The 27,540-nt window shown below is 36.4% G+C and overlaps 1 protein-coding gene across 1 annotated transcript; it reads right to left on the bottom strand.

Moving 5' to 3' along the window:
* Positions 1–1,081: 1,081 nt before the first annotated feature.
* Positions 1,082–24,526, bottom strand: LOC121863830 (thioredoxin domain-containing protein 16-like). The gene is made up of 19 exons (XM_042362700.1): positions 24,370–24,526; positions 22,822–23,388; positions 20,965–21,050; positions 20,524–20,672; positions 19,071–19,192; positions 18,741–18,848; positions 15,915–16,060; positions 14,423–14,595; positions 13,903–13,993; positions 12,866–12,992; positions 10,953–11,096; positions 9,401–9,632; positions 8,663–8,796; positions 7,685–7,772; positions 6,358–6,493; positions 4,666–4,973; positions 4,294–4,481; positions 3,171–3,311; positions 1,082–2,312 (listed from the first exon to the last, which is right to left on the bottom strand). Exons 1-19 carry the CDS (start codon positions 24,488–24,490, stop codon positions 2,278–2,280), a joined length of 3,096 nt encoding a protein of 1,031 aa, XP_042218634.1. The 5' UTR covers positions 24,491–24,526; the 3' UTR covers positions 1,082–2,277.
* Positions 24,527–27,540: the final 3,014 nt, after the last annotated feature.

The raw sequence follows: 27,540 nt of genomic DNA, 5'->3' as shown, positions 1-27,540 counted from the left end.
GTTCATATATTTATTGACTTGTTTAGGTTTTGACCTGTTAACTTGGCCTATGTTGGGGGAACTTAGGATTAATAATATAATAAATAATACTGATATATTTGAAAGACTAAAGTGATTTGTTAAATGTTCATATTTTATTGACTTGTTTAGGTTTTGACCTGTTAACTTGACCTTTGTTGGGAGAACTTAGGATTAAGGATATACTAATAAACCGTTATATATTTGAAAGACTGAAGTAATGTGTGTTTATGTAATGACCTACATTAGGGTCGTAACATAAATACTGTCTACGCAACTTTTGTCTGTGCATAAGCAGCTTTGTTTTCAGTGTACATTATTTAATTAATACAAAACTCAAATATTCTCATTGCAGTGTAAGGGGCACTGATAACACCTACAGTACACTAAAATTGCCTTGGGTCATTTCTAAAATTTAGTGTTGAAGGTAGAGATCTTGAAATATAACTTTACTGTAGTTATTGATAAACAATCCTCTTCAACTAAGATAATTACATTTACTGAATTCCTAAGATAGTATTGTTGAAATTTTCAGTTCATTGTTAGCTGCTGCATTATTTTTTTGGGGGTAACGATGTAAGGGCGCGTGTTTTCCACCACCACCCTTATCTTACTTACTTCTCGTCTTAGTTCTTACTCAGTTCCTTCACATGCACTTTTTACTTACTTCATTGGTTACTGCCTAACCTTAGTTCTTTTTGGTAGCATGGACGAGGGTCTAGGCACATGGGTATGGTAATTCTGGTATCAAGTCACTTGGACGGAAATAAAGGTAAAATACTGTGGGATAAATGAATACTGCTAAAATACTCTACGAACAAATTTATTAATAAGAAATCAAAGGGAAAAAGAGATATTATTAACATATAACTACCAGGCTCAACTCCTGGGCTTATTGCAGACTCGGTACTTTCTTCTTTACTTACTTGCTTATTTACTTATTTTCTTATTTCTTTACTCAACAGTAATTACTCAGATCTTACACTCTTACTGCACACAACCTTACTGGTGTTACATTACATTGCATAGCAGGACCAGTTCCTTGGCCCTACTCACAATACATAGTATATGGCACTCCTTGTAGATTACTTTACTTCTCACACCTACTGGTGGTACGTGGCATTACAGTACAGTTACAAGACTTTACTCCTAGTCCCAAGTGGACAACTTTACTTCTCACACATTACAAGGTATTTTACACAACTTACTGACTGTGGTAGTGCATATGAGATGCAATCACAACATACAGGTTAATACAGAAACCAGTAGATACATGGATCCACTACCCAACATGGGATAATTATTTCTAACTAATTATCCCCAACATACACATTACAATACACTCTGTGGACATATAACTTACAGGGAGTATCCCAGGATAGCTCACTGGGGCTCACGACCGTTGGTGTGATCGGTGGTAGCCAGACAACGACGTGTCCTCCAAATATTACGTATTAAGTAATTATTAGATGTTTTAATTGCCTGTATGTTGGCCTGGCGAGTTATTGCTAGGCATTAACATACCCAAGTATAAAGCTAGACGTTGCATTCTGGATTGAACAAAAATATATATTCCATCCCTCAAAAATTAATTGTAATAAGTACACTCTGCTGTATGAAGTTGAACAGCAGTAAAGTTGGTTAATGTAAATATTATACCTAATTATCCTCTTTGCTGTGGCCCCTTGTGGGGCAGACATCCGCCAGCTTTCGTATGGACACTCGACTGAATGGTGCCCTCCGAGATGTTCATACAGAGGGTGCTACTCAGTAGTGTGCCCATACCTGGAGCTGGCAGATGTCCACACCACAAGAGACACACAGCTCAAGGTTGAAGAAGCAATAAGTCCAGAAAACTGTGATGACAAACTTTTTCGGAGGGAGAATTGTGAACAATATACCAGTGTGTTGTGACGGCACTGTGGTGGTAAATAATGGAAATTTAGTTACAGTAGTCGAACATGAATTATTATTGTCCTGGTACATCACCCAAATCTTTTATCTTGTGGTTGATCATAAAATCTTTTTTCATAGTAAACCATGAAAATGTTTTCCTCACAGTAGATAAACTTAAAATCTTGTGTGGTAAACCATGAAAATATTTTCTTCACAGATTGCACACTTAAAATCGTATTAGATATTGGAAAAGTAAACATTTTGCCAAGATAGATCATAAGATCATACATGTTTTATGATTGTGGCAAGCCGAGAAGGTAAGGTGACAAAGAGTCTGTGAAGTTCCAGGTTGATTAATGTTCTTCAAAGTTCATCATGAACATGTGTCTGGCTTTCACCTGCAAGATTCATAATTACATTAAGACCACAAGCATTACATTCACATAAAAATACACTCAATATGCAACTCAATCTTGATTGCTGATACTGTATCATACTGTGCCTTTAAATCACAGTACATTCCTTTAAGAAAAATGAAGTCAATCAATCATCAAGAACCTAGAAATATTTTTATGAAAGGTATAACCTAACAGTGAGAAGCATTATGAATTTGAAAGAAAGTAAAACTGGACTACATAAAAAAGCCTGGACCACTGACCTTACTGCAAGTATGAGCTCAATGGTGACACTCCCTTGTTTACATATGGCTTGTGCCATTACTTAAAGCTTAGTACTTTAGTTCTCTCAGTATTTAATGGTAACAGTATGAAAACAGGCAATAATTTAAAAAAGCAATGGCACGATCAAGATCATAAAACCATTGTAAAATAACTCTAGACAAAGAGTTAGGCCAATTATATAAGATTGATGCCAGTAAGTTTTAAGTTGAAGCGATGCATCTTCATGGTACAAAGAAGACACAATATTATCACATTCAAGAGCAGAAAGACACTATCTCTTAAGTGCATTATATTCTATAATCAATCATGGGAAAGATAATTCAATGAAAATATTGGATAAATGTATTGCTAAGTACTGTGTATACTTATACATCAATACCTTGTACAGGTACTGTTTAAACCATCTAAAAGTGAACTCCACTTACTAACCACTCAACACACAAGATTAAACTGTACAGTACTGTAATAGCAACAACATATTGGGTAAAACATTAAATCTCCACCAATAACTTTCAGTTGGGGAAGACTTTATGAAACTAACTTACAATACAGGGTACTAGTCGCCTTTTGCTTTACCTTGGTGGTGGTGTGCATTAAGGTCAGCCTCCATCTCAAGTATAAGATGGTCTTCTGAATCACGGTCCTGGTCCTCGAGCATAAACTTAAGGTAATCAAACCCGGGAAGGCGAGGTTTCCACTCTCGCTTTGGTAGTTCATCTAATTAAGAAAATGAAAAGTGTCTATTATGATTTGTGCATAATGCCATGCAATTGCATCTAACTATAGGGTAACTTCCAAAATTAACTCAGTCAAATAAATTTACAAAATTAAATTCATTAAGAACTTTGGGCTATAATACTCCAAATTAGTGCAATACAGTAGATCCTCGATAGTTTGAATTGCTTGGGACCAAAGGAGATTTGGATTGCTGTGAGAATAATTATTATAGAATAAAAATACTTATATTACCCAGTACTTCCCTTTTATATTATAATGACAGTGATATTCAGATTGGAGCTCACAAATAACTGAACATGTGGATGAGACAGGCTGGTACTATACCGAATGTAAATATTTCTCACCTGGGCACTGAACATTTTATGGGTTAGCAGTTTAAAATGAAGGTTGAATATGCAATGCCAACTTGCTAATAGACTACAGATATGTACAGTCCGGTAGTTTGCAAATTTTAAAATATGGGTTACATACTGTATCAATAACCCCGAGAGACTTCACCTATTCCCCTGTATAAAGATCAATCAGCATAGTAAGCAAACACAAGAGCCAACAACTAGGAGTGGGCACAGGTTAGCTCACCCAAATCTGCAAATTAATGTTATCTTTCCACCACTCTAAAGAATCAAGAGAAACAATAGGTTAGCTCAGGTTGTCATGAAACATGCATCAATGAATTTGAAATTTTGAACTATGAACACAATTCAGACCCCAAAACTCGTAATGTGGCCTTCTTTGGGTTGAATTTAACTGATCCTGCTAAATAGGAGTAGTGTACAGAGTTAATAGTTACTCCTGTTTCAGTTTATGTTCTGAGTGGCAAGCTATGGAGAAAAAGTAAATACAGTGATATTTGATCTTAAAAGTATGCTTTCCTTATGTACAAGTGAAAATCCATTTTTTTTTGTAGGAACAAGACAAAAATGAGTTAATTTTGTTGGTAAGATGAACTACATGAACTTACTAGAAGGTGAAAGGTGTCCAGCCCTAAGTTTTCTGAGCCAATCTCTGATGGTTGATTCGGAGATGTCAACATCTGCAAAGTCTGGAAAGATGTAAACTGTGCCCTTTTTCTGATTCACACCCACAAGAGACCTCACATCAGGGGTTAGTCCATAGACAGGGAGAATTTCATCTGCCAGGGGTTCATCACTGGGCAAAAAGCAATGCTCCATTAGTATACACTACAATATTTAGATATTTTATGAAGTATGTAAAAGCAGATTCTTCATTCAGTCAATTAGTTTTTTTAAATACCGTGAATTGAAATTATGTAAAAACCTTAACAAAATGATGAAAAATAAGTAACACTGCCCTCGTTTGATTAAATCCTTACCATAACAACCAGGAAAATATAAATCCAGGTTCTGATAACTGTGCTCCTAAATGACCAATCATAGTCCATATATCATCATAGGTGTTTGATTGAGGAACATTTGTAACTACATTATTCTTTTTCCTGCCTTCTTGAGCTTGTTGAGAAGTATATCTTCTTGAATCTACTTCAACCCCATTTGGACTTAACGAGGAATTGGCTGGTAGGAAGAGTATTATGAGGTGCTGGTCAGAAGCAGCAGAGTGCTCCTCCTTATCTTCTATGACTCCTGCTTGTAAAGCTGAGAATCGCTCCGGATCCAGTGGAGCCTACAACAGAGATATGTTATACAGTATGTATAATCTAATCCCTCATTTTCATGTTATGTACAAGACATGTTAATAGGGCAATTTTTTAAATATAACCACAAAGCATATAATAATTATATAAAGTAATTCAGATACAGTACTTTAAAAAAATTAAAATAACCAGAAATTACCAGCATTACATGTTAAAAGAAATGTGACAAGACCACACAAAGAGAATATATACAGTACAGTAATCCCTTGTTATTTGTGAGGAATGGGTTAAAAGGAATGACATGAATAGGCAAAACCGCAAACAGCAACTTATACTACCTTAGTGCACTACTGTATACCTATAACAAACAACCGACCAGCCGCAGCAGCACTCGTCCCCTCTTTTAACTTCTCTAATAATTCAACTTTGTCAGGGTCATCACTGACTTCTGCCTTTCACATTTCACTCCACTAGCACTAACACTAGGCAGTCTTTTAGGGGCCATTTCACACGAAACACTAAAGTTTTGAGAGTACAACACAAGATGCTGCGTGGGGTGACTTGTTGTGCTGCGGGAAAAGGCTCACAAGCTAGCCACCATCTGCTTACCGTGAATAATTGACATCGCAAATTGCAAACCCGCAAAGGTCTACTGTAACTATAAATTAACAAAAAGGCCTCCAAAAATAGCAGTTGTCAAAACCAGCAGTAGGAGCTGAACATATCTAACAAAGCAAGGGGTAGGAGTAGGATTGGTAGAAGCATTAAAATACTGTACAGTACTGTACTTGGGAATCCATTTTTCGTCTGAGTACATGACCTAGATGTTGTGTTAAGAAGTTAAACATATTGTGAAGTCCAATAGCACGTATCCATATGCTTCATTATGGATTCATACTTAATTTTAAAATTTAATAGTGACAGACTGTCAGCAATAGTGGTGATGGAAATCTACTATAGCTCATTAAAACCATCAGAAAATAATAAAAAAGCAACAAATATTTATTAAAACCAATGAAAAAATGTAAAAAAAAAAAAAAAAACCATTGGTTAAAATTAGCCAACCCTATTCCTAACATCAGATATCATTGTAACATACAGTAAATATCTTAAGATTTTATAAATGTCTGAGGCCAGACAGGTATTTCTATGTACTGTATATATTAATAGGATATGAAGTAGATATAAAGACAAACTCCAATTTACAAGAGTTCCATTCCTGAAAAACCTCTAGAAAATCAAATTTTCATAAATTGATGCATTTTCCCAGATTCCCAATATAAAAGTTTAAATATATTCCCAAGAAGAATGAACGAAAGAAAAATATATAAATGCCATGAATGTTAACAAGCTTTGAAATCTGAGGTAATATTTGCTATTTACACTTTTAATGAAGAGAGAGAGAGAACTGACCAACACAGGGAGTGAAGCATGACGTATGAAGTTGGTTATAACTTCTGGCTGGTCAACCTCCTTACTGAGTACTCGTCTGGGCTGAAATTTGTCAGTAGGCTTGGATACCACCACACACCCTTGGCTTGTTGTACACCTTTACAATAACCAAAGAGAAAAATAATTAAAAAAAAATAATTATTCTACCCACCCTATGACAGAATGTACTGTACCTTGCACTCGGTATGTTTGGTCAAATCTTCATTTAGAACATGAGAAATTGATATTAGTTTGAATTTGTGTTAGAAAATGGAAGATAACTACAGTAGACACTTGTTATTCATGAGTTTGTGATTCGCAATTTCGACGATTCGCAGTAAGCAGATGGTGGCTAGCTTGTAAGCTTTTCCCGCAGCACAACAAGTCACCCCACGCAGCATCTCATGTTGCACTCTCAAAACTTTAGGGTTTCTGTGTGAAATGGCCCCTAAAGGACTGCCTAGTGTCAGTGCTAGTCGTGCTAGTGGAATGAAATGTAAAAGGCAGAAGTCAGTGATGACCCTAACAAAGAAAGTTTTATCATTAGATAAGTTAAAAGAGGGGATGAGTGCTGCCGCAGCTGGTCAGTTGTTTGGTACAGTATAGGTACACAGTAGTGCACTAAGGTAGTATAAGTTGCCATTCGTGGTTTTGCCAATTCGCACCATTTCTTGGAACCTATCCCTCGCGAATGGCAAGGGTCTACTGTATTGTACTATATATGAGCATCCCATAGGTTATATATAGTAAAAACAATATTAGAGATATAAATTCTACTTTAAAATGACTGAAATGTGAATGCATTGTTTTCAAGAGACATCTTATATAAAATGAACAGGGTTTTATTTAAAAATGACTACCTGTAATGGTTAACACACAAACCTATATGCTTGTGTTCTACAAAAAATTTCCATGGTACTGTAATTTTACAGTTGACCACGGTCATACAATATCTTCTCTCATAAGGGTAGTCACTTAGTGTTCATCATCACTTAAAAATACACTTTAAATTAAAACTGTCCAGTATATGCTATCAATGAACATATAAACACTTGTATTGGTGGGTATAAAATGCTGGTTACTTAAGTATACTGGATAATAAAGCTTTTACTTTATTACAAAACCTGCACCCTAAAAGGTGGTGCATGTTTATGAAATATGCAGTTATTTAAGAGAAGACTAGGGTATAAACAATTATTAAACAAGTCTCAAAACTATAGAATACATTTAAGAGGTTTTAAGCAACAAATTGTAAGCCTGATTCCTGAATTATCATGGAATACTACTATGATTTACCAGCAATACTAACATAGAGTCAACAGCCTGCTTTGATATAATTCTCCCCAAAAGATGGCTGCCTTCCAACAAACGAGAAGCCTCATTAAATGCCATTGCATCTGCAAGGGAAAGCAAAAAAATTACATCAGACAAACAAGAAAAGATTGATCAGTGATGGTCAACAGTGTACAGTACTGTAGTGTAGTATAATAACCATCCATTTTATGGTCTACAAGTCCTTCATAGTAAACCTGGCAATCCAACTACAGACAATACCCGAATTACGAGGATCAGAAGTTACAAAAAAGTTTGTCCCCGATTTTGATTTACGGAAGAAAAATATGAAGTCAATTTTATTTTCTGCAGCATCAGAAAGATGCTAAGGTGTTGACACAGGCATCTCATGGCTACCCATAGCAGACCTGGTCAGCTTATAGACAAACTAAAAATAACATTCAGTACTGTATTGAGAGTGGTTAACCAAGCTAAAAATAAAGTAGTCGTACAGGTAGTCTTTTAGTTATCATTGCTCACAGGATCGCTAGGTGAAGCAGTGGCAGGATGGTGATTCAGGGTATTTTGACTGTGGGAATGCTGAGGTGTTTAATATTTCAGAGTTTGATATGATGTTAGTGAAACAATAAAATGCTATATGAATAAGTTTACCAATTCTTCTGCAGTTAAACATATTAAAAAATCAAATCTAGTGAAAGCAAAACATTTCAAAATGTATATACACACAATGCAGTAGACCTAAAGTTGGAGAGTCACAAATTAAAACCATATGTCTTTGCTGGGTCTCGTATCTCACAATTAGTGGCCCAGTTTCTCAGTAAGTTTAAGCACTACAATTTCTTGAAAGTATAAAATTATTACTGTGCTGCATTCATTTAACTTATTATTTATTATTGGCTTAAAGCAATATATACAAAAAATAAAATAAATAAATAAAAAAATTGCTGCATTTTAATACTACTCCGACGGCTAGAAAATCTGCTGTCCTCCTAACCTTTAGCTGTCGGGAAAATCCCAACAGCAGCAGAGGAGGTAGTTTTGCAGGCTGGATGCAGATCCTCATCTAGGGCCAGTAGCCCCTCCAGCTCCTCAATACTATTCAGTTCCACTGGAGTACTTCTCTCAGACCTATAGTCACACTTATGGGTTATAATAGGGCTATCTATGTATTCAACAATAAAGTAGTAGCCCTATAGCTTAAGGGTGTCTCGTGAAAAAGGTCTAACTTGATTTCCGAGTTATGCTGAAACAAGGCAAATCTCAAAACTTTGAAGATACAGGAAAATAGAATGTGGATGGCCCACTGAATGTGTCAAACAAATCACTGGTATAGCAAAGGGAACCTGAAATTTGAGGGAGGATTAACAAAGTTTTTCCTAAATGGACCAAATGATTGTGCAATGCTACTCTAAGCAGATGGTTATTCTAACTGCATTTGTACATTTGATTCACATGTCAACATTATCCATGTTTCATAAATACTTTTTATGGGCAATACTTACCAATTGTCATGTCTGAAATCTTGTATCAACCATCAATCAATCAGATTAGCATCCGAGGGTTGGCAACCACAGTCTAAGCATCCTCAGGTTGTTCTTACCAATCCTCGTAAGGTTTTGTATCTCTCTGGTGACCCAGTTTTTAAATTAATTCATCCATCCCAGTCTCTCCCTTCCCCTTCAACCATAAAAACCTATAAATATGAGGCACAAAGACACCATAGAAAACTTACAGCAATACCGTCTTTAAAATATAATCTCCATTAATTGGCCCCTCATAAGTAATATTTCGTCTTCCTTTAGGATGGAGACGAAGAACAGGATAGGTAGTAATTCCTGCAGAATCACAGATATTTGGCCAGTCGAAGCAATCAATTCGATGAAAGGAGGAATGACTGCCATAATCGCGAAGTTTTGGGGTAATGGCACTCATGTGTTGCAGAAGAGCATTGCTGACAGGGTCCCCTGCAACAGTAAAAATTTCTTAGGTAAGATGACCAATATCTTATTATTCCAAGGAGGTTTACAAATAATAATAATATCCACCATTTTCATGTTGTTATACAGTACAGTAAGTCCTCGCTTAACGTCGTGGTTCCGTTCCTGAAAACTGCAATGTTAACGGAAACAACATTAACAGAATCACTTTTCACCATAAGAAATATATAAAATACAAGGAGTTACGTTCCCAAGCCTCCCTTTGCCCCATGAAATACATTACATATACCGAAATTCAATGGAATTTTTATAGAAAATAGTATCACTTCCAGCACTAACCTTAACCTTGTCCGTGTTGGTCCTGATAGTACGCACTGTTGTGGGAGATAGACTTACGGCAGCAGCCATGTCCACCGCACATTCCCCTTTTTCAAAATGGTTTAAAACCTCCATTTTCGTAGCAAGGCTAATGGTCTTCCGTTGCTTCTTCACAACACTAGCATCAGTAGCACTTGATGGGTGCTTGGAAGCCATTTCAAATTGTTAGAGTACAGTATTAAGAGCAAAAACACTTAAACACGCACGAACGCTGTGGAAGCCTAGCAAAGACTGGCGACACTTGGGGACGCTGTGATGTTCCGCGAGTGAGATACAGTAGCGTGCCAAGACAAGAGAGCGTAGCGTGGCAAGTTGAGAGGGTGATGCGCCGTAAAAAGTAGTCCGTGACGATGCTAAAAACGACGTTATATCGAGTCGTCAGGATGTTAACCGAATTATTGGTATCTAAAGAGTAGCGACGTTATAACGAAACAACGTTATCGGGGGCAACGTTAAACGAGGTCTTACTGGACTGTACTTTATATGTATCTCTTCATAACAGGCTGACCAATTTTAACTTGTCCATGTATGTGAATAAAATATTTTATAAACAGGGTGGAAGATGTTAAATGGCTGTAGTACTATCCACTTTTCAAACAAGCAAAACTAACCAACCAAACTCAAACTACCCAACCTTATACATTACTATAACTTAACTAAAATATATTCCAAGATTATAAAGTTGGGATTAGGTTTGGTTGGCTCATTTCACCTTTTTTAAAACTATGGGACTTAAAATTTTTACCAAATATGGAATTAGGAAAATAAATAATTCAAACTTTCAGATATTATGGTATAGAACTCAACGGGTACAAAATTTCTAATATGAACTTATTAGAGAAAACGACAATCAGTTGGTTAATATCAACTGCTATATTGTCCTTCACTATGACTTTCCATTAATCATTTAAAGCTTTATTCATTACTCCTTAAAAATAAAAATAAGACTACTTATTGTACAATCCTTACAATGAAGATAGAAGGCAATGACAGAGAGGGTGTTGGTACTGAGGGCAGCAGAGTAGGGTCCAGGTCCTGCCAGGGGAACAACACTGGAAAAGGTATCCTCTTTCACCATGTCCAGCACCACCTCATCATCTTGCTGTAGCTCCTCTGAGGAAATGGATTACATATGTTTAATAAGGGTATGGAATTACCACAGTATGGATGCTGTTGAATGTAGAAAGATTAATATTTAAGGACAGTAGTCTAACTAGCTACCACATAAATAATATCTATGTTAGAAAATTATTCTTTACCTCAAGAACAAAGGAAATTTGGTGGAGGAACAGCATTTTCCCTACCTTTTCTGCAAAGATGACACTGTTGTTGCCTGCATGAGAAGACTGTCACCACCTTTGTTTATATGAGCACTGGAAGGTGTCATCATTGTCTGGACATTCCATGGATATTAATAACACTTTTAACTTTTAACCTCTTTGCCACTGATGAGCTCATTAGCCGCTTGAGCAGTCGGTCACCTCGACTACTGTCCTTAAATATTACACTAAATTGATTCTGAAAAACTTTTTTATTTCCTTTTAGATTTTCACAAAAGCTTCTGCTTTAATGTTGTGTAAATCCAGTGGGGAAGAAATTAAAAAATAAAATATGTAAACTGTCTTAGGAAAAGGGTAATTAGGCTTTGGCCAAAGCACCTTCAACATTTTGACAAAACCATCATAGAAATATGCCTCATTTTAATAAGAACAACTCATTGACTACTGCCAGAATTTCATATCTACTGCTCTGTTATTAACTCCTGATATTATTAAGTGATGGTTGTTTTCATTTGCTTAAGTGCAAAAAGAGAAGGCCAGAGCCTACTTCAGTATTTCCAAATTATATTAAGTTTTCTTGCAACCCCCCGCCCTATATTTCCAGACTATATATTAAAACAGTGCAATTTTTGAAGAAATGAGAATTAACCTCCCCATTAGCCAGAATGGGATTTTGAGCCTTCCGGGAACTCTCTATCCATTCTGGGCATGAGAATGAGTTTCTGAGGATGAAATCATGTGCATTTTTCAGAATAATTTCTCCGTTCTGGGCTTGGGACCAAATATTCTGAGAGTTCCTAGAGATTGCATCATGCTCCGACGTGTCCCCACATTCTGGCAATGTGGGTTAACTGCTTGGGTAGCTTAAGTCATAGGCTAACATGCCTAGTTCATATTCTGCTGCCATTGTACTTGTTTTTGCAAACAAATTGTATTGTGCAGTACTGTACATAATCATACAGTACTAGGATGTAAGCAGCCGAAACTAGTGTTAAAGTATGTATAATATGCATACCGGTACACTGTCTACTCTGCTGAATGCACAGTGCAGTATACATAACTGTAATCACTTTTTAGGTCTTCAACACTATTCATGGGTGATTGCGTCCTGGCACAGAAAAGTACAACAGTGAATGAGGGAACAACCTTGTACAATGATAGCAGAATATGAACTAAGTACCCAAGTTACCCAAGCAGCTAGCCCACCCACGCAATGGAACATGCAGAAGCATTGGAGCATGATACAATCTCTTGGAACTCCCTGAAAATTTGTTCCTATGCCTGGTGAGATTTTCTCGGAATTTCATCCTCGAAAACTCGTTCCCATGCCCGAAATGGAGAGTTTTCCCAGAAGGCTCAAAATCCATTCCAGCAAATAAAGCGTTCCAGGGACCGGAGATTCCGGCTAAAGCGGAGATTACTTTGTTTTCTTGATAAAGATTATATTCCTAGTTTTGAACTATGCACTTGCACCTCTGTTCTGTCAATGACGATTATAGTACAGTCAGGATATTATATTTAATCATGTAGATATAACAAAATTCACTAGTGGGATAATGAGTACAAGTCACCAGAAAATGTGGAAATACATGGGAGACATACCCTGTGCTTGGACAGGCAGATAACCTTGCTCCTCTTTAGTGAGTGGTACCTGCTGTAACATTGCTGTCAACTGTTCGTTTACCCACTCTAGTGCATCATCGTAGTCATTCAGCAACGCTGCACTTTCCTGTAATATGTAAGATTAAGTGAAAATGTTGATCACAATTTTTTTCCTCTTTCAAACATTTTCTTGCTTAACACAGTGTGACAAGAAAATGGAACTAACACACATTTTCCTTTCATTCACTGTTAGTCATTCATTCATTCTTACTATAGGTGGTGTAAAAATGTATTCTATTATAGCACAAGCAAATAATTTGGTGGATCCATATAAAACTTTCAAGTACGTACAGTACCAGCAATAAAAAGCTTATCAAAACTCACAAATACTGTATGCATGGTATGTAAACAACAATAAATACTTGTGAAAAGTTCCAGTTGGAAAGTGTTCAATAGGACACTTTAAACCCCGTGAGGAAAGGCTTGTAGAGGATAGTGTACAATTAGGGTATAGTAGATGAAGAATTGTAATTAGGGTTAAGTAAAGTGGTGGGTAAACTGCAGCCCATCAAGTTTGAACACACCCAGGGATATTTTATTCATTATGTAGGACTCTTACAATAAATGTGCTGATTTCATCATGTAATATCTGGGTTGTATTACATGTATTTAAGCTTACTCACATGGTCATTGTTAGTGCACATGTCATATTTCAAACTTGTAGACCACTGAGATGAAGGAGGGCCACTCAGGTGACACGCTGATATGGAGGTCCGCATCACTAGCCTAGGTAGCCCATCACTGGTTTAGTTTGTGCATTACTATACATGGGGAGTGTAGGGAGGGTATGATAGTTTAGCAGTAAAGGTGTAGGGAGGGTGTGATAGCACAAGAGTAAGGTAGAGGTGTGAGAAGAGTTTGGTATGTAAATTTAAGGTGTAGTTATGACAAAGGTGTGGTAGAGCCAATCTAGATTATCAGGAGGGTAGTGGTATTATTACACTAGGGAGAACAGTAACTGGAAAAAGAATGCTCACCTGTCCAGGCTGGAGGAAGGCAAGTGCAGGAGCAGTGATGGTGTTTCGGTTCAGATGCAGCTTGCTGAGGGCAGCATCACTCACTAAATCTCTGTCACAACCAAGATGTGGAAGAAACAAATAGATATTTGATTATCAGAAAAACAATAAAGAAAAATAAATTTGAATTACTCTTCAATAATCAAGTTTTAGGAGATGTGTGAAGGGTTCAGTTTTGCAAAAGACCCTGGGTCACAGGATGGACTTTATGATAAGAGAACATTCTTTTGTACTGCACAGGTTCTATTCAGAGACATGTGACTTTTTGGATCAGGTGATACAGGCATTCATGACATGACAAAGCTTGGGTGATATGACAATGTTTTAGTGATTACTGTACTGTATTAAGAATCAAAAAAAGGAAAGCAGTACTGTACTAGCAATGTGACAAGCTCATAAGATGTAACTGGGCTTAAGTGCAATCTAAGTTCTTTGTGGTGTATATGTTTTGTGATATTGAAGGCTTGATGACGAAACTTACAAGTTCACAGTAATAGTGGCAATGGATCCATGAAGCAACTGGGCCAGATGGGGTGCAAGGCTTCTGACACGGCTTTGAGAAGAGGTATCATATAACAGCAGCACCCATGGTAAACCTGTCTCATCATATGGAGTCACAACTTCTGAAGTAATTGGTGACACTGCCAGTTCATGCTGTGAAAAAAAAATTAACAGCACATTAGCTTTTCATGCCCATTACAAACTTCCACTGGATGTTCCTCCCAAAGTTCTCTAATAAAGACTTCATATCTATTTCAGTGTCTTGTAGATGCCAAGACATTGTATTTCAACCTGACTGCATATTCCTTTATGTGTAACATTTGAAGGATATATCATTGCCCAATTTGTCTCTCTGCCACCAGTATAGTACAGTGCTTGCATTAACCTAAAAACAGTAGTGCAGTGCAGTTTTAGTGCAGTTTCAAATTTACTGTACACGGTCCAATTAACTGTGACCCTCCATTTTTTGTGAATGGTCTGGATTCACTTATAGACATTTCAACAAAGGCCCCCAGGAAGTGTGTGATACTTGATCCACACACATATCACAGGAATCCCACTGTGGGGAAGCACAAGAGAAGATGAATCAATCAAGTACTTGTGAGGAGATGGAGCCTGGATACCATTAAATCTTTTCAACTGGCCAAGTAAACTGAAGACCTTAGTTTAGTTGACAATCTATTTATGGAGTGGAGCTTGAACTTTAATGATAGAGTGCACTGACTCCTTACAGAATAAAGCCAAACACCTAACATTGTTTCTTATGCACATCTACCATCACCACTGCAGCCACCTCCACCAGCTCTGCTCCACAACTAACCATGCAAATTCCTTGAACTGACCTCAACATCAGCAATATCATATGAAGTTCATTATCATCAGCATTAAAGACCACACACAAATTTGTTGTATATATTAACTTCTTGGATGAATAAGGAGTATTATATTATGAGCCTAGAACCTATCCCCGTATTTTCCATAGGATCTTTTTAACACTGTTTCTCAAGAACATAACCAGTGTGTAATATGAGGACACTGTACTTATACAACTGTAACCTTTGTAATTCTCAACCATGTTTGCCTTTATCCTCTTCCTCACTAGCTTTCTATTGTTCCCTTTTCACACTTCCTATCTCCTCTTAATATTCCCAGATATTCTTCAACTTCTCTTTTTCCTAACCTTGCTCTTTTCTCATTTCCTCCTATCCTTCTACCTGTATGTCCCTCCTTTACCCTATATCTTAAAATTCTGCTTCCCTTCAGCCCTGTCCTTTTCTCCCCCGATCCCCTCGTCTCTTTCTCTACCCTCTTCTGTCTCGTTCCCTCACTATTTTTTCACTTCTCCAATTTGAATCCCTGCGGCTAACTTTTCATATAGTCTTTCTTAAGACTTTTATATGTGAAATCTCTATAACTGTCTGTTAGTGATAATGGAACACCACTTTCTTTCTTCACTGTAATATGTGACTGACCCAAATGGGAAGCTGGAGAGCACGGATGAAATGTAGCAGCTGTGACAAGACCATCTTGCGGCGGTAATGGCTCACCACACAATCCTTATCTGCTGCCTTATCGGCACAGTGTACAACCCACAGGGTGTTTTCTTGGTCATCTTGTTCTAGAATGGGGAAAAAATGACTACTGTAGTTATGCCTCCCACCACTCTAGAATTTCTACCCTATCTTCATATTAATGCAGTGGTTTTAATGCATTTCTATTACAATAAGATGGCAGAGATCCCATTAGTGTATATACTTTAATCTTTGCCAACCAGATATATATATATATATATATATATATATATATATATATATATATATATATATATATATATATATATATATATATATATATATATATATATATATATATATATATATATATATATATATATATATATATATATATATATATATATATATATATATATATATATATATATATATATATATATATATATATATATATATATATATATATATATATATATATATATATATATATATATATATATATATATATATATATATATATATATATATACAGTGACCCTCGTTTAACGAACACCTCGGTTAACGTAATTTCGATTAACGAACTGCCTTCCATAAGGATCTTCAATTCGGTTAACGAAAAAAATTCGCTTAACGAACTTCTTACGAACCGACCTCAACATGTTTTCGCTTGCACTGACCGGGCAACCAGCTTTAGTATCAGTCCGCCAATACATTAATCGGTTCTAGGGCTTAAATTCCTTACTATTTTTGTAAATATCAAGAAGTTTATACTATTCAATAATTTTAAAAGTTTAATATTCAATTTTTTAGTCATTTTAACAATTATTGAACAAAATTGAAGGTAAAGTGACTAGTTTAATGCGCGGCATCCAGCCTCTTAACACAGCAAACAGGCGTCAGTCTCTCTCTGTTTTCACTGGAGGTAACATCTTGCTTGAGACTCTCTTCAACTAAACGCTTTTTTTCTGTGTTTCCAAGCAAATTATTGGTCATTTTGAAATATATTTTATATATTGACAATATATAATGCAGTGCAGCGTTGATTTAAAGAAAATAATCTTGAATTAAACCAGAGAGCTAAAATTTTATGGGTGAAATGGCACCATGGGGTGACTTCTCTTCCACCCCAATGCCTTCTCTTCTTCCTTCTCCTCCACCCCCATTCTAAATCCCATCATCATCATCATCATCCAGGAGCCTTCTACATACACACCTCAAAGTAAGTGAACTTTTCTACCATTTTTGTTGAATTTAGGAAATTTTCGGTGAGCTGGAACCAATTACCCAAAAACCCATTGAAACAATGGTTTCGGTTAACGACGACCTTCTGGGCAGTTTGAGTTAGATTAACGAACCACATATATATATATATATATATATATATATATATATATATATATATATATATATATATATATATATATATATATATATATATATATATATATATATATATATATATATATATATATATATATATATATATATATATATATACAGTATATATATATATATATATATATATATATATATATATATATATATATATATATATATATATATATACAGTATATATATATATATATATATATATATATATATATATATATATATATATATATATATATATATATATATATATATATATATATATATATATATATATATATGTGTGTGTGTGTGTGTGTGTGAGTGTGCGTGTTGACGTGGATGTCCCTGTAGAACACATTACATTAGTAGGAAGCAACACGAACTCAATGTTCAGCACTTTGGCTAATGATGATAAACACTCATTTGTAATTCATCAATATAAATACAGATACAAAAGTTATGGTGTGGATTTGACCTTTGAACTCCAACACTAAAATTAACTATTGAATCTACGTGATGGCACTGAGTGTGAGCTCATTCAAGACCAAACATGACAAACACTAGCAAAGGTACAAATACGTTCTGGAACCAATATACATTACTTGGTAATAGTGTGTAACAGAGACGTGACCAACCACCCATGCAGCTACCAAGCCAATTAGTGGCAAAGAGGATACATATTCATATCAGGTTTCACCTAAGCACATCAAGCATATCATCTACATAAAATCTTGACCTTTGATCTTGACATGTATCACAAAAACTTTGATGTTTTACACTTAACTTTATGATACAAACCCATATGAAGGTTTATTAATATGCTGCATTGTACCTGTACCGACAAAAGTTATTTTATGTGCAATGTTTTGACCTTTAAAACTCAGCAGTGGCCTAGACCTTTAATATGATCATTTGAATTAAGTGTTCATTATTTTGTCTAGTGATATTAAATATTCTTAAATTTAATGAAAACATCTTGATACAAACATCACACTCTGGACAATATTTTGATCTTTGACATTGAGAGCAGAATGTGGCAATCATGACTTTGTCTAATGATGACACATATCCTTGTGAAGTGTTGTTTAAATTTGTGTCGATACTGTACAAACATTATGCTCCAGACAATGTTGATCTTTGACTTTCGGCTGTTACCTAGATGTTACTGAGCCATAACACCCAGACAATATGTGGATCTGTCAACAAAATTGAAACTACATACTGTAATGTACTGTATAACTAGCTACATGTAATTAATCGCTGACCATCTGTGGCTCTGAAATACCAGTACTGTACAATATATCAAATTGTAATATCCACAATATTTGATCAGTAAATGATGTTTAATCTGTCTTCCATGGTTAAAGCCAACCTCATTAAAACTAGAAAAAAGTTCTAATGACCATGACTCACCACTTGAGTGTGGATTGGAGAGACCAAGGGTGCCGGCAGTGTAGGTAGTAATGGCAAAAACAAAGATATCCTGGTGGGCATAGGCCATCTCCAAGAACATCCTGTGTTCTGAAGAATATAGGCACATGTTAAGTGAGGCTTAATTAGGAAAATTATTGTACTTTATTTAGAGAATAATACAATACCAAATATTATGCCATACAGCCATTTACATGCAGTATATCTGATATTCACATAATGTAATTGGTACAGTAGATGCAAACATTGAAATTAACTTGTCTGAAATTACAGACAAAACCATTCTCTCTTTCCTTGACACACAAATATTACCGTAAGTGCCTAGGGTGTGAAGGAAGGAGAATATAATATCACAGCGGCCACGGCACCTAGCCTCAAGGTCCCTCCTTTCTCCTGCCGTCTGCAGGATGGGCACAGCATTGATAAGGGCCAAGCTGTGATAGGAAACAAGGCTAAATTAGAATTGTATGTAAATCTATGTTAATGAGAAAGGCAGTCCAAATGAGGTATACAAATTAACAAACACAGAATATGTGAGGTTACATGATTTTTGAGAACCAGGAAGTGGCTATTTTATATACAGTGATCCCTCGGTTAACGAATTACCTTCCATAAGATTCTTCACTTCCGTTAACGAGCAATCCCTCGGTTAACGAATTCCTTACGAGCGCCCCCTCAACATGTTTTCGCTTGCTCACTAGCTGTCGTATTAGTCCGCCAGTACAGTAATCGGTTCTAGGGCTTAAATTCCTTACCATTTTAGCAAATATCAAGAAGGTTGTACTATTCAATCATTTTAAAAGTTTTATATTAAATTTTTAGTCATTTTAACAATTATTGAACATAATTGACGTACAGGAAACTAGTTTTATGCGCGCCAAACAGCCACTCAACACACCAAGCTTGGCGTCAGTTTGTTTACAGGTTCAGAGGAAGGAACATCTTGTTTGAGACTCTTCAACATAAATGCTTTTTTCTGTGTTTTCAGTCAAATTATTGGTCATTTTGAACTATATTTATGGGTGAAATGGCGGCATGGGGTGACTTCTCTTCCACCCCAATGACTTCTCTTCTCCCTTCTCCTCCACCCCCATTCTAATTCCCATCATCATCAACCAGGAGCCTTCTACATGCACACCTCAAAGTAAGTGTACTTTACGCATTTATTTTTCGTTTGTATGTAATTTTCGGTGAGCTGAAACCAATTACCCAAAAACCCATTGAAACAATGGTTTCGGTTAACGAATTTTTCGGTTAACAAGCAACCTTCTGGAACGAATTGTGCTCATTAACCGAAGGACCACTGTACAACACATGATTTTGTTTCCAGCTAAGAAGTATGTAGTAACATTATTCAAGTTGGCTGCTCTCATGGGAATAAAACCCACTACTACTACCTGTACTATAGTTCCTCTCTAGACACATATACGTAACCAGTACTGAGTGCATGGATATGAGCACACACACTGACATAGATTGTTCTTCCTATTTTTTACAGTTAAACTAATTACCAAGACAAAGTTTTCAAACTGATAATTCTATCTGATCCCTTTGATTTTTTTGTTTTTCAGCTTTACATTTATTAGTTCAGTAAAATATGGGTATTTCCCAACTTAGGAAAGGGTTCTGTTCCCGAGCATGAGCATGGGGGAAAACGGGGGAGGGTACTATAAATTTTCCTAGACTCCTCTTATAAATGCTGAGGAGGGAAGGAGGATATTGTATCAAATTGCTCAAAACACACTAAAATACTGGTAATACATACTGTAAGGCAGAAGCTACAATGGCATTGTTATTGAACAAAGTATCCAGGGGGAAAGCAATCTTCTCCTGACCATCCCGGAAACCATATGCAAACCGGTTGACTTTATCTGGCATACAGTAAGCAGCCACACTGTACTGGGCACAGTCCACCTGCAGGGTGTAATTCATGGATGTGCTACATTGTCTATAAAGTACTTTAATATATAAGTGAGAAAGAATCTGGAAAAATACCTGCCATTATTATACAGTAGTACACATGGTTTCAGACAAAATCATACTTTAGTAATGAGTTTGATGTTTTCCAAGACTTAATTAGAGTACCACTATGCACATACCTCTACAAATAATAACTTATTACAGCTAAATAGCATGTGCAGTATAATACGGCATTCCAAAATTATACAGACAGAGAAAACAGAATTGTGAGGGTATGAACACTGACCATAGCAAGCAGCACATGGTACTGCATCAGGTGTTGGGCTGACTTTCTATACTCTGACAAGAATCTTGACAAAGCCTCAGATCCACCTGATCAATAAATATTTTTATTATTATTATTCATCCTGATAATATGTTCATATAAATCAATCTGGACTTGAAATTAACTGTCATGGATAGTGTGGAATTTGATATGTTAGTTTGTAAGACTCGGAATGATGTTCATATCTCACTTGATGTACAGCCATTATATTACTGACTCAATAACTGACATTCTAACATCCACAAATACAGGTTGGATAAAATAATGGTTCCAATGCACTGCTTTGATAGTTGATGTCCAAGTTATCCTAAAGTTACAACATTTAGAGCATACTATGCCTCTTGTAGCTTCCTTTTGAACTTTAAGGGACTGACTGGCTCAGTTCTCCTAAACCTAGAGCATTGTCTCATCCATATACCGTATGTTTATTCTTCATTTATTTACCCAAGTGTAAGAGGAAAATCAAAGTACAGTATACAATACTGTACAGTGCTACCAATACCTCAAAATATTCAAACATCAAGTAAAGTACAGCACAGACGTACAATATTCTTTTGACAAGTCTCTTCTACTAAATCTAACACCAGGGTCACTTTTTTGGATATGAATGCAAATGGCGAAAATTTTGATGTTAGACAACTTAAGCCAGCATCAATTTCTTTCATAATTGATTTAAAACATTTAGCCTGCACTTTTCATTAGAAGAGGTCATCAAATACTTTGGTAGTATCCTACAAATAAACTTGGTAATCCTGGAGCAGATGACTAGCACCAGAACGCATTGTTTGATTTCGATAATTTTTCCACAGATGTTCTGTGGATAATGGTAAATAATAAAAATGATACGACAATGCACAGACTCCAATAGAACTTCATTTAACCAACTAAAGTAAGCTACCTAACCTTACTTAACTTCCCAGCCTGGTGGGATTCATCCTTTCACCAAATTTAACAGAAAGTATTGTACAAGTACAGTACAGTACAGTACTGTACTGTACTTTGGTATCTGATGCCAATAAGAGCAATTTTCTTGAAGCAGCATGGTGTAATTTTGCCTTTTCTTGGGGACGTGAGAGTAAACTCGGATGAAGCAACCCGCCGGGTGAGCATAAACAAAGAGCAGACGACAACACACACCAATATGGTACATTTTTCTGTTGAATATTTATAGTAAATAATTAATTTCTTCCCATACAAAGGCATCATTTTAGCGTCATATGATGAGTTCTTTTACTGCGTTTTACCCCACAATGATCACAGGGAAAAAATAAATACGTCTAATTAAAATAAAGGTACAGGATATTTTAGTTTCGGTCATCTTGCGATTTAACCCCCACCAGAAAGGGGAGAGGGGTGGTCTGGGAGGACAAAGCCGCCCCCTCCCCCCAGTTAGGTTACCGGCAGATATAGTTCTGGGTTCTGTGGCTAGGTTAGATTAGTTTAAGTTACATTAGGTTGGATATCTAAATACTGTACAGGGATGACTGACACTAAAATTTTACCCAAATATAAAGTTGTATAATTTTTGTTACTTACTATCATCCAAAGAACATGTGGAAAAAAGGAACAAGTTCGAACAACTCCTTCTGGTGTTAACCATCTGTTCCATTATTACCATTAGCTTTACTCAAATTTCTTTAAAGGGCTTTTATGGTTGATTTTTCAACAGCTTCTTTGAATCTTCCGTCAACTTAGTTTCCTGAGAAGCAATAGAAGTTTTTTGCACGTTTCTATCTTGTTAAGTTAGTGGTGAAATATATAAATAAAATAAATAAGAATTTAATTGCCAAGGACCTAATGGCGCTAATTCAAACTTACCATCTTTATAGAAGTACACGATGACAATGGGACCATTTTCAATGAACTCTTCAAAGTCTCCTGATTGTTTGAGGATCTTGACAGCACTTTCAGCGTCCCTGCCTTCCTTGGCAGTCCACCCAACCTCCTTCCATTTGTTGTTCATGTAGTCTTCCTCAATACTCTCAGCATGTATTAATGATTCTTTCCGATTTATACCTTCAAGATCATATGTTTCAGGTGAAGTATTTCCAGCAAGCATCCTTCCTAATTCTGTTAATGGCACCCGATTCTTAGTCCTGGTGACTCCTTCCTGGTCAGCAGCAACACCAGACTGCCTGGATTTTTCTAGTATGCTACAAGCCTCATCTGACTGGTCACAAACAGGGTCCTCAGTAATGGAGCTATGAAAATGGATATCACTCTCCTGGGAGGGGGTAGGTCCATAATGTGGATGGGGATTTGTTTTTTGATCAGGAACGTGAGGGTTGTGACTAATTCTTTCAGTATGTTGGCTGGCATCTGTACACACTTCTACCACCAACCCCAAGGATAAACCCAGGATTGATATCAAAAGTCTCATTTCATCTGAAAAAAACAACTACTGTATATATACGTAAATATTAATGAAACAAAGGTCAATTTATAGTACAGGACATATTCAACATTGGGTTTATTGTTGTGGGTAATCACAAGTTCAGATAAAATCAAGACGATTTTCATCTATGACACATTTGGCGCATAACCAAGATATCAGGAGTTGAAAATCAGAAAACTACTAGAAAAGCCATTATTGTATAGCATTTGTTGCCACAGGCCAACCGGCCTATTGCAGACTCCTTATTTGATTATGTAACCGAATTTTGTTTATTTTTCTTTACAAAATTATAGGCTACAGTATTAGTTCACACGCTTCAGTGACACCAACCCTGCAATTGTGTGTAAATGAGGTAGAAAGTCAGATAAGCAACCTGGGACTTGGTCACTACCATAAATTATCTTTCCTATTTTGAATGCAAATAAAATATAAATAAATAATAATAACAAATACTGTATGCACTTTGTACACGGTTTCATCTTACAATTAAACCGATTTTCGTGACTAGTCATCCAAGAGCACCACAGTGATGGTAACCACTCAATTTTAGACCACGGGAGCCACACACATTGGTGGTTATCACCATCATTATTTCTGTGGGGGTGTGAGATAAACTTCACAATTACCGTTGCTTCTTTGGGATAATTATACCAAAGAAACAGTATTGTGTATTGCAAATATGGGTGTTGATGAATCTTCAACAATTATGCGACCCTCCACTGCTGAAGGTATTCATTCTAGGTTAGGCTGGTTTTTGAGTTGAGCAATGTGTTTTTGGATACTGGTTAAAAATACAAATTTACCCACATATGTAATGTATATCACGAAATTTACTGATGCTTCTACTCACACACGAAGCGTCTCTGAAATGGTCTCCTGGTAAGTTATTCAGTGCACGAAAAAAATAAAAATTTAGTATTGTGTATCCAAGAATAAACTGGAAAATAGGAAAGCAGGAAGCACTGACTAACCTGTTGGCTCTGCTCTCGTTCCGTCATTGAGGACTTTTGTAGACTGGCGAGGCAGGCGGGTGGCGACATTGATCGGGCAGTTGTCGTACTGCTGGAAATATCGCTTGTGCCTACCATACATCTTAATCAAAATCTTGATATTCGTTAAAATATTACTGTGTACTATAACTATACAGTGTAGTTATAGTACTTCAAAGACTATTTATCATAGACAAGATCTGTTTATGCCTCTGAATGACCTGAGGACTTAAACTCATATTAGCTACTGATACTCAGAGTTATTTTAATATAAATATGTTAAACTAAAACAAATGAGTTACACTACCTGTATATAATATTATATGCGCAACCAGAAATCTATTAGCAGGGTGTCATCCTCCATAAGGCTCTAAAGAGTCTAAATTACCCCACGAAAATTTTTTCATGGTGGGCGTAATAAATCGTAAGACTAACTTTTACGTGTGGATACAATAAACATAATTTCCCAGTCATGTGTTCTATTTTCCACCTCAAACAATTTTTTTTTTCACCCATACATAATTTTCCACCCAGCGATCGTCTTGCTAGATCTGCAGTAAATGACATACCTTATTTATGCAGCGGTGCCACATTGCATACAATATTCATTTAGAAATATGGAAAACTTGATAATTAAGCTAATAACTCAGTTAAAATGTGTTTTAGTGCTATCTAACTTTAATAATAAATTTTAGTGGTTAATTGAAGCTATAAAGAATAGTCGATTCCTGACAAAATAAGAGGCTACAAATTAAATTTAAGTTTGACAGTTAAAAGGTCGTGTGGGTGGTGGTTGTCACGGCAACGGGTACGCGTGGGTGTTCCAGGGATTCACAATCCCAAAGTCTAATTATATCACAATCCTTTGTAAGATTATTTCTCGTAACTGATGATTTCAAAATGCTACAAATTCCCATTTTTGCAATGTCAGTTCTAAATTGCATGCAGGGGATATAGATAAAGTTCTTATAATATCCGAGCAGGATAGGACTCGGAGCAACGGATTCAAGTTGGATAAGTTTAGGTTTAGGAGGGAGATAGGAAGGAACTGGTTCACAAATAGGGTGGTGGACCAAGCTTAGCAACTTTGTAGTAAGTGCGGGAACTCTGGAAAGTTTCAAAAGGAGGCTAGATAGATTCATGGATGATACAGTGGTAGTAACTCTCGACAGGAGCTGCCAGGCACAGGCCAACCGGCCTATTGCAGACTCCTTATTTTCTTATGTTCTTCTTATGTTCTTATATCAATTTTCGTTGAACCTGTGCAAGGCATTTATTGAACTTGATGCTGACATTCATCTGTGGAAACTGAAATTTAGTATCTGAAGTATTCTTTGAAAAAGTACACAAAGGGGAATGTACCAAGTGGGGTTACATGACAGAAAATTTATGTGGACACCCGTCAATGCAACTTTTTTTGTTCACATTTTCTCCGAGAAGCAGTAAAGCTTCATGATAATTTTTTTTTTCTTCAAATTAATTTATTAACTATTATCTATTTTACTAATGGTGTAATATTAAGCATAATATTTGCATAATTATTTGTAATTACTCTTTTAATTAATCTCTCCACACAACTACTGACTCCCTAATCTCCTAAGTTTTACTTTAATATTTTTTGTGAGGGATTACCCTCGAAGATTAAATATGCAATCAAAATCTTGTTCTGCATCACATATGCGCGTTACTAAACAGTGGCGTATATAAGTTTCTGGAAAGGGGGGAGCAAGACTTGAAGGGACATTAATTTATTTCCATTCATTAGTGTAAGCAGGGGGCGAGCGTGGCGAGCCCATACAGGCGGGGGAGGGGGCTTACGTTACCTCGCAAACGACCTAGAAGTTCTAGAACCAAGATATTTAATATGTAGGGGGTCTGCACTAGCGTAGCTAGGGGGGGGCGGTCCGCCCCGGGCGGCACTTTTGGGGGGCGGCACTTTTGGGTCTGCTCATCACCCATATCTGCAGCTACTGGAGACGTTAATCCATCCCTTTGTATCGGCGGCAAGTTAATCCTTGTCGTGTCTGACCTAACACCTGACCCACATCATCACGGCCACGTCATGAGCTACACCCTTGCTATGCGCCCCCCCCCCGGCCACACACACAACCTGTAACCTGTTGAGGATTAAGGAAACAACTTCAAACAAGTACGCCAGTGAGCACATGTGGTGTGGGTCAGGTGTTAGGTCAGACACGACGAGGATTAACTTGCCGCCGATACAAAGGGAAGGATTAACGTCTCCAGTAGCTGCAAAACCATGCAGTCTCGGGTCATAACAGTTCATGTACAGCCGACCAATCCACCAGTTACAAGCAATTCACTTCAGTTCTGCACAAGTCTCCATCGTGACAAGACGAGGGGAGGCTAGACGACTTTTAAGTTCTCTTGTGTTTTCGATCCAGTTATTTACTTCGTTGGAAGACATAATACTATAAGGTAAGAAATATTAAAGTATTGGTTAAAAAATATTGATGTGACTTTTGCTGCGGTACTGAGATTAAATATTAAGATTTTGTTTCACAGCATTGCGATTTTATACTAAGACACTATCCTCACTGGGGTACAGACAAAAGCCCCCCCGACAAAAGCCACTAAAGTCTTCTCGATGAGTTACTCCAGACAAAAAGTTTTCCCTACTATCGTGGCTTTTGGCCTGATAAACAGTAAGTGGGCTTTCTGGGCAAGTTATAATAGCAATTAAATAGTTGAGGTAAAATATACTCGTTCTTCTCTGTGGTTAATTTTGGCTGGTTAGGTTAGGGTTTAGGGTTGTTAGGTTAGTTATCAGACGTGCCACCCCGATCAAAGTAGGGGCTTTTGTCTGGGTGGCTTTCGTCGGGGGGCTTATGTCAGACATCCATTTTCACTCGTATTCTGAGTCTGTAATTTTAGGTTAAGTTGCTACTTTTTACATTTCCATTGTATTACATTGATACTAGTGTTTATTATGCCGTGATTATAGACTTCATAATCAATAAAAGATAACGGTGCAGTACAATTGTTTTATGTAACGGATTCCTTAACCTAATTTAAAATAATATATATATATATATATATATATATATATATATATATATATATATATATATATATATATATATATATATATATATATATATATATATATATATGCATGCAGAAATCTCACAT

This window comes from Homarus americanus, unplaced genomic scaffold (genome assembly GCF_018991925.1).
Source record: "Homarus americanus isolate GMGI-L3 unplaced genomic scaffold, GMGI_Hamer_2.0 scaffold48354, whole genome shotgun sequence".
NCBI lineage: Eukaryota > Metazoa > Arthropoda > Malacostraca > Decapoda > Nephropidae > Homarus > Homarus americanus.
The sequence above is the reverse complement of the archived record's forward strand: the minus strand, read 5'-3'. Positions and strand labels throughout refer to the sequence as shown.

Bases quoted from the DNA above. Each gene is read 5' to 3' on its own strand.
- LOC121863830 (XM_042362700.1), bottom strand. From the start codon at position 24,490: ATGTATGGTAGGCACAAGCGATATTTCCAGCAGTACGACAACTGCCCG. The intron at 6,494-7,684 runs GTTAGTATTGCT...GTTATTGTAAAG, and splicing joins AAGCAGGCTGTTGACTCTAT to GTGTACAACAAGCCAAGGGT. The intron at 4,974-6,357 runs GTCAGTTCTCTC...TCTCTGTTGTAG, and splicing joins ATGCTTCACTCCCTGTGTTG to GCTCCACTGGATCCGGAGCG.